General features: G+C 33.0%; 1 protein-coding gene across 1 annotated transcript in view; it reads left to right on the plus strand.

Moving 5' to 3' along the window:
• Nucleotides 1-5194: 5194 nt before the first annotated feature.
• Nucleotides 5195-14949, plus strand: part of LOC145326534 (L-threonine 3-dehydrogenase-like) — a 35751-nt gene continuing 25996 nt past the window's right edge. Inside the window, exons 1-12 of the mRNA XM_080169904.1 lie at nt 5195-5283; nt 5773-5803; nt 6610-6684; nt 8167-8293; nt 9015-9066; nt 10099-10204; nt 10543-10608; nt 11004-11148; nt 11780-11824; nt 12910-13011; nt 13534-13589; nt 13784-13864. Of these exons, the coding sequence (XP_080026030.1) occupies nt 5216-5283; nt 5773-5803; nt 6610-6684; nt 8167-8293; nt 9015-9066; nt 10099-10204; nt 10543-10608; nt 11004-11148; nt 11780-11824; nt 12910-13011; nt 13534-13589; nt 13784-13864 (954 nt within the window). The 5' untranslated portion in view covers nt 5195-5215. The remainder of the gene's footprint in view (nt 5284-5772; nt 5804-6609; nt 6685-8166; nt 8294-9014; nt 9067-10098; nt 10205-10542; nt 10609-11003; nt 11149-11779; nt 11825-12909; nt 13012-13533; nt 13590-13783; nt 13865-14949) is intronic.

A 14949-nucleotide genomic window follows, 5' to 3' on the forward strand; every position in this document is an offset into this window, starting at 1 on the left:
TAGAATTTCACGCATATATACGTTTGGGGGATGATTTTATAATTATCCAGTAATGCTTCAATTCCGATTAATTTCCACTGATTTAAAACCTGTTCTGAGCCATACTAAAATCGTCTAATATTTCTTCAGAATAATAACAAAAATCAAAGAAATTAATCCCTAAGTTTCTGGCTTGGGCCTTCAGCTACTCGGAAGTCGGGCCCAACAAAACAGAAATTATTATATAGTTGTAAACAGCTTCCTACTTGTTGACAGATTACTGGTCAAAGGCTAAATGTTTTGTAATTGTGTCAACCACCTCTTTAAATATTACTTTATCACTAGGGTTCTGGCAGAAATATCATACTTTTAAAAGAGAAAAACGGATAGCTTCTATGATTAATAAGGTATGTTAGAATTGTACTCTAAATTTCAAACTCGGACTGATGATTCCTGTAACTGTTAGGTACATTGCATTTTATCATATTTTATATCCTATTTACTTGATTTTAATGAAAATTAATACATAGGACAAATAGACATAATGTTATAAGTGAAGCATCTCTATAATTAAGTCTTAAATTACAAGTATGTTCTTCATAGAGAGCAGCCTGTTTTAAAATTAGTTTTTGGATAGATATAGAATTTTCTTTAGTACTTCTAAATAATGTTGAAAAATAATTGTTTCAATATTTTTTTGTCTATTTGTCTGGTCCTCTGATTTCTTAAGTTAAGTTTTTATGAATTGTGATTTGTTGTAGGTAAGATTGTCTTTGTCTTCTCTCTTTATGTATTTATATGTCTAGGCTCAGGGGCGTCCAAGCTTTTTTTTTTGGGGGGAGTAAAAAATTTTAGGGGGGGGGGGTAATTCTTGTTTGGGGGGGTAAAATGGCGCGCGAAGCGCGCCGAAATTTTTTATTACCCCCCCCAAAATTTTTACCCCGGGGGTAAAATTTGATTGGGGGGGGTAATTACCCCCCCTAAAGTCTGTTGGGGGGGGGGGGTAAATACTCCCCCAAAATCTTTTGGGGGGGGTAATTACCCCCCCCAAACTAATTTACCCCGGGGGTAAAATTTTTGGGGGGGGGTAATTTAATTATGTAAAAAAAGCACCTACCTAATCTATTAAGTTAATAAGTACTATCCTATAACATAAAGTAGTAAGTAAGGTTAATTTGACTATAGCTTCAGATTTCATTACTTTTAATACTGAGTTCTCCTTTTTAGGAAAGCTTCACATAGATCCCATGATGGTTCCACACTATTATAGGTCAATCCTTTGAGTGGTTTTAGGCTATTTTTCTCCTCCCTTTTTACCCTTTAGAAAACACGAGTTCTTAGATGCTAAGGGCGCCACTACTATTCAAATATATAGTAGTATCTCATTCTTTAGAACATAAAAATACAATAATTAACTCACTAACCAATGAACCAATATGATTATACTTTAAAGTGAAGCGTCTTATAGGTCCTGGTAAGTTTTATAGCTAGTTTTGAGACACCCTGACATTCTCCCAAAAGTAATCGCCTATAGAAATTCTTTTTCATTATTTAATGAAATATTTAATTTAGTTAGGTATCTATTTTATGGAATCTTCAGTGCTTTACAATTACATCATAGATCCCCGGGATGGTTTTAGCCCTTATAAAGGCCCAAGCAAATAAAACATGATCAAACTATTAAATTTTTTGTTATCATGGTTAAGAACTGTTTTAACTGGTTGGACTATATTGGGGTATAGTCCCTTTTGTGGCAACGCTCTTTAAGGGGCGTTTCTTCGTTTTTTTCACACAAGCTTCTCTCCTATTTCTAGCCCCTGCGGGGGGCCAATTGCTTAACCATGTGGGGCAATCACCTAAACCAATATAACCTATCCTAAAATAAACTATCAAAAGCCATTTTAAAAATACGACGAATTGCCCCTTAAGGGGCGTTGCCACGATGCAAATTATGTAAAAAACAATAAAAAGAGAGAGAAACAATTTAACAACAAACAACTTAGGTTTCATGTAATTTTCTGTCAATCGATTAGAACATGGAGATAAATGTCATTTAATGAAGATATGTCAAAATAATAACGATTTACCTAGCAAATGACTTGGCCCTGCCCTACCCTAAAGATTTTATGACTGACTGACAGTTTGCAATGATATAAAGCTTGATATTTCAACGATTAATGTACTACTTATTTTATTTTTGGTAACACAGTTCACCAAAATAACTTTAAATCTTTTTTTTCAATTAAAATATAACTTCACTTTTTTATTCTCGTTTAGCGTGTATGATGAAATTTGTAAACAATAACAATCTGTCTGCTATGAACGTATTCGTAAGAAACCTGTTTTTTGGAAGCCGGTTTAAATGTCATCTTCAAGATCTGATTTAATTGAAACATTAGGATATACTTTTCATTAACTATTAGGAGACCAAACGAGGAACATAAAATATATTACACCTCAAGGCTCGAGTCACACTATGACTTTTTTTAGGGTGGGGGGGGGGGGGCGGGGATTACTCCCTCCCCCCCCAAAAGATTGTCTTTGTCTTCTCTCTTTATGTATTTATATGTCTAGGCTCAGGGGCGTCCAAGCTTTTTTTTTTGGGGGGGGTAAAAAAATTTTTTGGGGGGGGGGTAATTCTTGTTTGGGGGGGGGTAAAGAACATTCATTTTGGGGGGGGTAAATACCCCCCCAAAAAATTTTTTTTTAAAGAACATTTATTTTGGGGGGGGGTAATTATCCCCCCCAAAATGGTTCGGGGGGGGTAAATACCCCCCCCCAAAATCGTTGGGGGTGCCTACGGCACCCCCAAGGTAGGGGTAATTTTTTTTTGGGGGGGGTATTGTTCAAAAAAATTTGGGGGTGCCAAATGGCCCATTACCCCCCCCCCCCCTTGGACGCCTATGTCTAGGCTTCGCATGCTTATCATCCCTTTTTTTCCCAGTCAAAATATAATGTCTTTATCATTTCAACATAAATATATATGTATTATTTTAATCACTTTTATGACAGTGGTAATAAGGTTGAATAGCATAAGGTTAAGTTTTGACACAACTCTAATAATTACCTTTTATATCCTGCAGGGTCAGTCAGGAATGGTATAATTGATATTTTCTATTTACTCTGTTGGATCTTTATGTGGGTTATTAATACTTACACTATATACATATAACTAAAGGCTGTGCCTTTTACATCTAGGGAAATTAAGGCAGAAAATAGTCTAAACCATCCTGTGACCTGTATGAATCTTTCTACACTGCACTGGAGAACCCAATCAGTTCAAAGGTTATAGAGATAAAAAATCTTACTACTTTTTATACTTGGATATACTAGAGGCTAAGTAGGCCTTTTGGGAAAAAAATGGGGGGATGAGGGAAGTTGATCCTCTACTTATACAAAAAAAAAGTTTTTTGTTATGTTTTGAGAGTGGTGGTTTATCTTAAAAGGGTTGAAAAGAAATAATTATAAGCCTTACAAGATCTATAATTAGATCTATTCTAAAGGAGATACATAACAAAATCGAAATCCTATGCTACAGACATATAGACGTATATAGTTCCTTCTATGGCAGGAAAATACCTTATTTTAGCCTTAAGTTTTGTCACTTCAAAGAGGAACAAAATAGGTAAGTTTTATTCATTAATTTTCAGGTAAGATATAGGTTTCCTGCTTTAAGATAAGAAAGACGCCTTTTCTTTACCAAGACGTGGCCCAAAAAAAGAGCTTTAAAATTCTGAAAGGAAACAGATGTTTAGAAATAAAAGGTCAACTGCAAATCAACAAGATACCATAGTCAAACACTTCACCAAAGTCATAATACTGTAAAATTAATATATATTCGTCGGTCCGTACGCCCTGTCTGTTTAGATAGCTTTGATATTTTAATATAATTTGTTCAGTACTTGTGCATGTTGTGTCATCCTTGTAAGTAGCGAAGCTACTCTTTAATTCCCTTAGTCTAACAGTCTAAAGTTAATCGGGAAATGTAGTTCAATAGACTGAAAGTTTTGGTGATTGTACCCTGTACCAATGAGCATTTACTTGGTTCCGTCGGTCTGTCAGTCAAGATAAAAAAGATACACTTATTTTTATAAAAGTTTCGTCATCTAAAAAATATTTATCAGACAATCTCTCTTTTATGACAACAGAACAACTGCTCTAACTCACTATGTCGTTTGTCCATACTTGATTTTTTTGTACTTCGCTAACTTATACTACATGTTGCCATCCTTATCTATTTAGTGTACACTGTTAATGAAATGTGAATAAAATTATACATTTAATTGTTTGTTTGATAAATTATAAAGATAAAAGTGAAACAAAATATAATCTCAAAATTGTGGTTAATTACAAGGACATAAATAAGCAAAGTAATTAATTTCATTGCAAACAAGTGCAATTATCTTCATAAGTTGAACAACTGACGAAATGTTATGAAAAAATAATAACAAACTCTGACATAAATACATAACGTAATTTGATGGTTAATTCTGTGTTTTTGAGTGTAGGTTAAACACTTGTACTGTGAATTAAAAAACTTATACGTCTGTACCTACGGAGTACTTCCGTTCTACTGTAAAGTGAAGCTTCTTATATTTAGGGGCACGGAAGTTTTTATAAAAAGTTTTATCATAGAATAGCTTTAGTTGGTAATAAATACGAGACTGTTGTTTTTATTTGATAAAAATATCAAATTCATTTGGATTTTATATTTTGTGACAGTTGGGTTCTAACTTTAATCAAATATTAACAAAACAAAATATTTTTCCAGAGATTTTTAAAAGTTCTTTGCTTTTATTTTCTAGTAGTGAATCTACTCTAATATTTCTATGTGTGTTTCTTCGTTATTTTCTCAGCTTCTATTTATATTATACTATGAAGGAGTTATACTGTAGAGATGTAATTTTCTCTGCTGTTATGAAAGACAGGGGCTTACATTTTTAAAACTTACTTAAGGCATGTTTTGCTGTCATTAGTATATATTCTTTAAAATTCATGAGCTTTGCTACTTGCGATGGTTATCATCCTCCTGTTTTTTAATTCAAGCAATTGAACGGAAAAAATGATACTGAAATACAGCGGTTTGATTTATAAATTCGTTTAGTTGTAATGCTTTAAATATGATGAAAATTTTTACTTAACTGCCCATTACAAAGCTTTCCCGGAATAAGTTTAAAAAACAAGCAGCTGACTAATTTAGTTTTTATTCAGATATCTAAAGCTATCTACACTGAAAATGGCTATCCCTGAAAAAATGCTTGCCCTTAGAAAGATGGAGCCCAAAGAAGGATATACAATGAACAGGTATAACGTTTTGGTCCCCTAAATCTCCCACCCCCTAAAAAAAGAGGACAATATTATACTTTAAACCGATTACAACATTGTTAAAAAGCAAAGTTCATCCTTATATAGAAGTAAACGGATGTCTAACTGTAGCAAAGGATCTAGAAAACAAGAGTAGCTTCTTTTAGTCTTATAGTCTATAGGACAGTTTATTTCGAGACTATTTTGGAGAAGATTACCTCTGCTTTCCAAAGAGAAACAGCCTAAAAAAATATTAATTTCTTTGATAAAAAAATTGGAGGTTTTACTTAACACTTTCTCCATCAAATGCCTATAGAGGCTTTTGTGGGAATTAAAGGTGTACCTCATATAGCAGCCAAGTAATGAATTACACGATGCATGACAATAAGCCATAAACATAGTAAGTTTGAAATTTTCATCTTACAAGTCTATTTTTTTAGTTATATCTTTATAAATTATAATTTTAAAGAAAATAGTTTTTGTATTTAGTGAACCTGTGCCGTTACCCAAGAAGGATGAGGTAATCTATTTATAGAACAAGGACAATTATTTCCAGTAGTAATAAGAATTAAAAAAAAAATAATATTTACCTTCTTTTTTTATAAGATATTTAAAGCTATTTGAATATTTAATGACTAGATAAATACATTTAAAGAAAAACAATCACCTACAGCCTATAAGATCGACCGACATTATTGTGACTTAAGTTATTTCTTCTTTTTTTTTCTTCTAAAGCTATTATTGATACCGAACAAAAGGTTATTTAACCGATTGTTCTATCAATTGATAAAATGCAGAAGGGTTTTCAGTTTATTTTCTATTTGATGTTTGAAGTTATGACATAAGTTTGTTATACAATGTATTCCTTTTTTATTATATTTCTTTCTTTTGTTGGCTTTTGCTTCGTAGTAAATTAGAGAAACAATGGCTTTGCAGCCGCAACCGCATTCAGCCGCACGTTATTTTAAAAAAAGTAGCTATTCTATAATTCACTTTGTCTGTCTATCAGTACGTCAGTCAGCCAGGAACGCGAAGGGTTTTTTCTTTCTTAGCTGCTATTGAAAATAGACATCTGGTATTTTCTGTGAAGATTCCTATGACATATGCAGGTCTAATCTATGCATCAGTCTCTCTATCGACCATGCTTTAAATACACAAAAACTTGTTTTTAAGGTTTGGTGATTTTCTCAGAATTTTTGGTATTTTCTCTTTCTTTCTTTTATTTGTTGACAACTTAACATATTCTCCATATCTAACTTTGTCCGTTTGTCCCCCAAGAATTTTTTGCTATAGTAATAATTATGATGTCATCTTTATTAATTTTAGGTTTTAATCAAGATAGAAAAAGTTGCTATTTGTGGATCTGACATTGCTCTGTATCATTGGAATCAAGTTGCGCAAGTAAGCCAAAACGAATTAAAGGACTGGGAGGGAGGGGACATTGCACTATAAATTATGCTTGATCCCTAATTTATAGATACTTTCATTTAAAGACTGTGAGAACTTTCATTAAATCTTGAGATTGTAAAAACTAGCAGTGTCCACATTATTACAACAATAATTTTCATTCACAAAAGAAGTAACTTTATTCAGAAGATGATTAAAGTCCCTCAACTGATTATGACGACATACGATAAAATAACCAATAAGAGGCCAGCATAAAATTTAATATTGGTCAATTACAGTGTATACTGGCCTCTCATTGGTTATTCTATCGGTTGACGTCATAATCTGTTGAGGGACTTTAATCATCTACCTTCATCATAATTGTATAAATATCCTTGACAAATATATAAATGTTTAGATTATAGCAACTATACCTTTCATCCCTGGACACGAGGCTGTTGGTATAGTCATGTGTCTAGGGTCATGTTAATATATCCTTGACTAATATTGATATATTTAGACTATAGCAACTATACCTTTCATACCTGGACACGAGGCTGTTGGTATAGTCATGTGTCTAGGGTCATGTTAATATATCCTTGACAAATATATAAATCTTTAGACTATAGCAACTATACCTTTCATCCCTGGACACGAAGCTGTTGGCATAGTCATGTGTATAGAGTCATTTTAATATATCCTTGACAAATATATAAATCTTTAGACTATAGCAACTATACCTTTCATCCCTGGACACGAGGCTGTTGGTATAGTCATGTGTATAGAGTCATGTTAATATATCCTTGACAAATATTCATATATTTAGGCTATAGCAACCATACCTTTCATCCCTGGACACAAAGCTGTTGGTATAGTCATGTGTCTAGGGTCATGTTAATATATCATTGATAAATATTTATATAAATCTTTAGACTATAGCAACTATACCTTTCATACCTGGACACGAAGCTGTTGGTATAGTCAGGTGTATAGAGTCATGTTGGTACATCCTTGACAAGTAATTAAATGTTTAGACTATAGCAACTGTCTAGGGTCCTGTTAATATATCCTTGATAAGTATTTATATACTTATAAGAGACCATACCTTTCATCACTGGACACGAAGCTGTTGGTATAGTAATGTGTATAGAGTCATGTTGATATATCCTTGACAAATATTTATATATTTAGACTATAGCAACTATACCTTTCATCTCTGGACACGAAGCTTTTAGTAATTTCATTTGTCTAGGGTCATGTTAATATATCCTTGACTAATATTTATATATTTAGACTATAGCAACTATACCTTTCATCCCTGGACACGAGGCTGTTGGTATAGTCATGTGTATAAAGTCATGTTGATATATCCTTGACAAATACTTATATATTTAGACTATAGCAACTATACCTTTCATCCCTGGACACGAAGCTGTGGGCATAGTCATGTGTATAAAGTCATGTTGATATATCCTTGACAAATACTTATATATTTAGACTATAGCAACTATACCTTTCATCCCTGGACACGAAGCTGTGGGTATAGTCACATGCCTTGGCACTGGGTGTCAGCAACTTGAAATAGGAGACAGAGTAGCTGTGGAAAATCATTTCTACTGTGGCGAGGAATGTTTTAATATGCTTTATAACCAAATTAGCGACTGCACTCCTGTAATCTCAAGGCTAAGTATGTATTAAAATGGGTAAGATTGAGGCAGAAAAAATACCATCTTAAGCCTTAAATAAATAAATAAATAAATATTAAAGCTTCATGCAATCCCCTGACCTACGTGAAGCTTCCCTATAAAGGAGAACCTAACCAGTTTTGTAGCTATAAAATCTGAAACAGATATTTAAATTTTAAAAGGCGAAGTTTTACTATAATTAAAGAGGTCCTTATGTCTGTATTTACGGGTACTTTTATTAATAATTTAGGCATGTTAGAATTATCCGATGAATTCAAACCTTGACCTCATGATTCCTGTAACAGTTGAATACTGTTTAGAAAGCGTAGCATATTTATAATCGCATATATGTATATTTTAAACATTTTTGATTATGATTTTATCATATTTGATTTTTGGAATACTAATTACTTGGACAACAAGGTACAATATAACCTGTATTTAAGCAATTTAGGAAAAAATTACATACAATTTTGTTTTGACTTATATATTTCCAATCTGCTTATTAAGCCAAAACACCCTACAAGTGTCAATATTGTCATACCGTCTGATTATAGAGCTTCACTTTGTCATCCTTGTGCCACAATGAACCAAATCAAGGGCTATGCGATAATTTCTTTTCGCCTAGGCCATATAAAATATAATGCATATGAAATGTTTAGTGTTACACCTGCCAAGATGGTAGAGGTGATATCTGTGCTAAAATGGACCAGTAAGATTATTTTTGATTAAGGCATTTATGTCAAATAGTAGAAAGAAATAATTCGCAGCTGTCAAATAATGTCATTGCAGACATTAGCTGTTTTTATAACAAGCTGCTTAGCTATTTCTAAAAAAAAATATACTGTTATCCATCAATGAATAGAAAATCACTATTTAGACATAACACACGCGTTGAAACGATCTACATACAACCAACCCTTTGATTGCATAACCTTGGTCTATGAGTCCTAATTGTGCATAGTAATGAGTTCTACCTAGTTTGGGCCAAGGCAATAGTTCACCTACATAATGTATTATTTAATATTAGCAGAAAGAAAAGTGTTTGTCATAATGATGGTTTAAAATTCCAACTAATCAAATCACCCACCTGAAAACGAGCAGATGAGATACTTGTTATGTCACAATTGCAATTTTTTAAAACAATTAATTGGCCTTTCTTCTCGCAGCTCTTTACAGAGATAGGTTTTCGAAAGAAGAAGGCCGCGTTTTTTTTGACATTTTTTAGACCTGTCATCTTCGTTTAATCAATCACTATTATGAAAAGGCCCTGTAGGATTTAAACAGAGTATACAACTGTTTTTTTTTAATTATTTCGCTTTTGTTGGTACGGCTTTTATAGAAGAAAAATAAATAATCTTAAATCCATTTTTGCTGTATATTAATTAATGCATCTGTTTAGAGCTTTATTAGACATTATACAAATAACTGAAATAATAATTTTAAAATTTTGAATTCCTAAGTTGTATACTCTGTTTAAATCCTATGAGGCCTTTTCATAATAATGATTAATTGAACGAATACGACAGGTCTAAAAAATGTCGAAAAAACGCGGCATCTTCTTTCGAAAACCTATCTCAGTGCCTATAAAAAATTACGTCATACAACACAAATGACCAATGATAGGCCCATACACGGACTAAGTTACAAATGGCAGGCCAGAGTAAAATTAAATTGACCAATGGTAGGCCAGTATGACGTCATTTTTTATAAACACTAGAAAAAGCTTCATTCATTTGTTCAGGTACGGCCACGGTAGGGGAACAGAACACGGCGGATTTTCCGAGTTCAGTATTGTTAAAGAAAAATATTGCTATAAACTTCAATATGAGACCACAACTCCTCTACAGGTAAAGCCTAATAATAATAATAATAACTGTTATTTTAATTCTAACAATCAATTGTACAAAAAATCACGAAACGTTTTAAAGTAAGGTAGAAGTATATTTTGTTTTTTCATGTAATTGAAGAGAGGTGGGTTAAAAGGGGAGGAAAAGGAGAAGGGGGTTGTGGGTAAATTTTCCTTTGGAATTGTTTGTCAGAATTCCCTTTTCCCTGCATTTTATCTCAATAATGATAATTCACAATAAGATTAAGCTCAAAAAAGTTTAAGACAAATTGAATAAAAATGTTGTCCAAAAACGTTTTCATCTCATAATTATATAATAAATATTTCCTTTTTTGATAGGCAGTTCTGTTAGAACCAATGGGTGTGGCTCACAATGGAGTTGAGACTATAGATGTCAAAGGACAGGTACAGCAAACAATCTATAAAAAAAATAGGGGCCTCAAGATCAGATATCTTAAATGATAAGACAATGGAGATCAAATTGTGCAACTCCCCAATTACGAAATTGCCCCTTTAGTAGATTAAACTATTGATGGAAAAGTTTGGACACTGAAGAATGTATAATTACAACCAAATCAAGATTTAATAATTGTCCCAAAAGCTTTTAATGTAACATATGAGAGACCGTGTTGATAAAACTTTGGGGACCAGTATTAGTATTGTATAGTTAATAGTTATACAGTGCAATCTCCTCTCCCTACTTGCTTGTATTGAATTTTTTTCTAGGAAAGTTTTCTGGGGAAATGTTATGAATGTTTTCTAATTCCCTATTAATTTTTATTTTACAATTCTATGTTCAGGAAGTGTTGGTACTGGGTGCAGGACCTATAGGGCTGCTAGCCATGCAAATATCCAAGTCTCTTGGGTGTACCAGAACCATCATAGCTGATGTAAACCCGGCTAGGTTACAGCTAGCTGAAAAAATGGGAGCGGATGTTTGTATTGGTAAGTTTGTAAATTGAATATCTTTTTAAAATTTTTTGTAGAGTTAAAGCCTAGTTCGGGTTTCTAATGAGATAAGACAATGGACGATAAATTGATTCACATCCCAATCACAAATGAAGATCTTTTATAGATCAAAATCATTGGATAAAAAGTTTTGACACTGCTAGTTTGAACTAAATAAAGTAAAAAGTTTAAAATGTTTTTAAGCCAGCTAATGAAAGAACTTGTTTATGTAACTTTAAAGTTTTCTCCTTCCCTAGTTAAGTTCAACATTTGAACTTAATTTTCATTTTATTATTTGAATTTTATGCTCTGCAATGGATTAATAATTACTTTGATCTTATACCAGATTATTATGTTCTCTAATAAAGTGAAACTCGTAGCTGGCGAAAACAACGGTACCCTACATCCAAATTCTTTACACCATCCTATCCCCTCCTATGTTAGCAACCAAAATTTTTTCCCTGTCATAATATACAATTACACATTAATTCTATATCCATTGCTATGTATGAGAGTAAGAGACTTGAGAAATATTTTCATTATGCATTCATTATTTAGAATTGCAATATAATCCAAATTTGTTAGTTATACCTAAGATTTCATGAATATTTCTTTGTAATTTATTTAGATAGCAGTAAGGAGGATTTGCATCAGAAAATTATGGAACTCACAGGTTTTTATTTTAATTCTTTGTTTTATTTCATAATACTTTTTCCAGTATGGCTTCGAAACTGATAATAATCACTGGATTAGAACCAGTTCCCAGTCATGCTTAAAAAATCATATATAGTATTTTGGACAACTTTTCACGAATATTGAAATAAAGATAATAAATAATTGTAGAAAACAGGATATAATAAGAAGTATGGCTTAGAAACGGTTTCCAAACCTAACCCAACAGTGTATACAAATTTAGTTTGACATTATCTGCTCCCCACTCCCTTTATTTATTTTTCTTTCTTTTGCTTGTCGATTACACCTTATTCTCAAGACTTGTGGAAGCTACAGGAGCACCCAACGTGGTTAACTCTTGATATTTAGGAGGTGTGGGTGTATCTAGACTTGTGGAGGCTACAGGAGCACCCCCCGTGGTTAACTCTTGATATTTAGGAGGTGTAGGTGTCTTGATATTAAGGAGGTGTGGGTGTATCAAGTCTTGTGGAGGCTACATGAGCACCTCCTGTGGTTAACTCTTGATATTTAGGAGGTGTGGGTGTATCTAGACTTGTGGAGGCTACATGAGCACCTCCTGTGGTTAACTCTTGATATTTAGGAGGTGTGGGTGTATCAAGACTTGTGGAGGCTACATGAGCACCTCCTGTGGTTAACTCTTGATATTTAGGAGGTGTATGTGTATCTAGACTCGTGGAGGCTACAGGAGCATCACCCGTGGTTAACTCTTGATATTTTGGAGGTTTGGGTGTATCTAGACTTGTGGAGGCTACAGGAGCACCCCCCCGTGGTTAACTCTTGACATTTAGGAGGTGTGGGTGTATCTAGACTTGTGGAGGCTACATGAGCACCTCCTGTGGTTAATTCTTTATATTAAGGAGGTGTAGGTGTATATTGACTTGTGGAGGCTACAGGAGCACCCCCCCGTGGTTAACTCTTGATATTTAGGAGGTGTGGGTGTATCTAGACTTGTAGAGGCTACATGAGCACCTCCTATGGTTAACTCTTGATATTTAGGAGGTGTGGGTGTATCTAGACTTGTAGAGGCTACAGGAGCATCACCCGTGGTTAACTCTTTATATTTAGGAGGTGTGGGTGTATCTAGACTTGTGGAGGCTACAGGAGCAACCCCCGTGGTTAACTCCTGCTTCTCTCTCCTCAGGAAAGGTGCCAAGCTGGTTCTTATAGGTAACCAATTTCACTTATTTATACATATGTACATTGTACATAACGCTGGGATCTAAATGGATTGGCAATGGCCGATAAATTGATTTAAATCCCTAATGATGTTACACAAAATTACCCCTTACAGATTAGAATTATTGGTTGAAACGTTTGAACACTCGACTTAATGAACCAATCAAAATTCAATATATGTTCTTAAAGTTGTTTAGCCAACGAATGAGAAAACGTTTTTTTAAAACTTTGGGGACTAGTGTATTAAACAACCCATTGTTCCAGTTCTCTGTGTATCTGACTTACTCGATCAGAGAGGTGTTATTAGCAAGAAATATACCTGGAACTTGATGTTGTCTGGAGGCTTATACTATATTTATTCTAATCATTCATTTTATAGGATAAAAGTATTTTAACATCTTAAATGTTTTAATAGTTTCACATTATTATTCTTTATACTGCATATCTACAGAAGTTTAACTTTGATATTCATTACCTAAAATTCATTTAATTCTTTTTCTTCATATATTTAAGGTTTACCAAAATCTGCGATACACATTGAAAATCCATTGCAGAACGTAATATTCAAGGTGAACTGTTTAAATTAAGACAAGAACCGTCAAATATATGCTTTAGATGACCCAACATGATCTAAATTATGCTCATAAACAAAATTATTTTTTATTCAATAAAAAATTTAAAATGTATTCTTGAGTAGGTAATTTTAAGTTATTAGATATGCTGATTTACTTTTGAATGTTATTGTTCTTATACCTAATTCTAGTCGCTAACCTTGACAACAGTGCATGGCAGAAAAATTTTCTCTACCTGGGAAAAGTGTGAACAGCTGATAAAAGACCAACAGGTTAGCAATTTCCCAATTCACATTTAAGTTACAAGGAAGCAGCAGTTTTATTCACCATTGGGGGATTGTGAATTAATTTGTAAAGAACAATTGAATCATTAGAGTTAAACAATAGAGGGGGAAGGGTATGCCTAACTAAACCTTAAATCACTGTATGTCACCACTCCGTGTACCCTATGTTGACTTTCAATTGGGTCTTTCAATATCAGCCAATAGCATCGGGAATGATAACACAAACAAGTCGCTATATGAGGAAAGAAAACAATTTGCTAGCAGACGAAAAAGATTGTCTGGGTTATTAATCTATATTTATAGATTTATTATAGAACTAAAATCTTATATTCTTGACCTAAGCAAAGATTAGAAGACATAATGAAAATTAAATGAGTCTTAAAAGCTCAATTAGTAAATAATAAAATTATCGTGTTCTTTAAGGCCAATTTACTTACTCCTACTTTAATTTCAAATCTGTTAATTTTCAGCACATACAACATAAATTTTCAAATTTTTCAATTTACTTTAAATATTGCATTATAGTAAAATCTAAGTTCTATCTTACTGAATAATTAATTGTTAATAAGCTATGAAATCTGGCCACAAACCTTTCGAGATCATAAAAAAATAAATTGTTCCAAGAGGTTTTTTATACCTTTATTATATGATATAGACAATATTTACTCCTTCCTTAAATAACAAGGATGACAGCATCCATAAAAGCGAAGCACTGAAACGGCAGGACAAACGGACATTAACACTTTTATAGTGTAAGAACTGAATAATCAGAATATAAATGTATAAGAGTCGAACCAAAATTGTAAGTAAATTTGTTGAAAAACTGCTTGATTCTGATGCTTACATTTAAAGGACTTTATTATAGAGTTGCTTCGCTTATAACATTATACTTTGTTGTCCAAGAAATGAACATACCAAATATCAGATCAATCGGATAATTAGATCATATAAAAATTTATTGTTAAAAAAGTAAAATAATAAACATGTTTAAAATGGACGTACGGACATTATGGTAATGCTTAGAGTTGCTACGCTTTCTAAATCATACCTTACTACTATAGGAATCACCATGC

Source organism: Acartia tonsa, chromosome 8 (assembly GCF_053477335.1).
Source record: "Acartia tonsa isolate MP-2025a chromosome 8, ASM5347733v1, whole genome shotgun sequence".
Lineage (NCBI taxonomy): Eukaryota > Metazoa > Arthropoda > Copepoda > Calanoida > Acartiidae > Acartia > Acartia tonsa.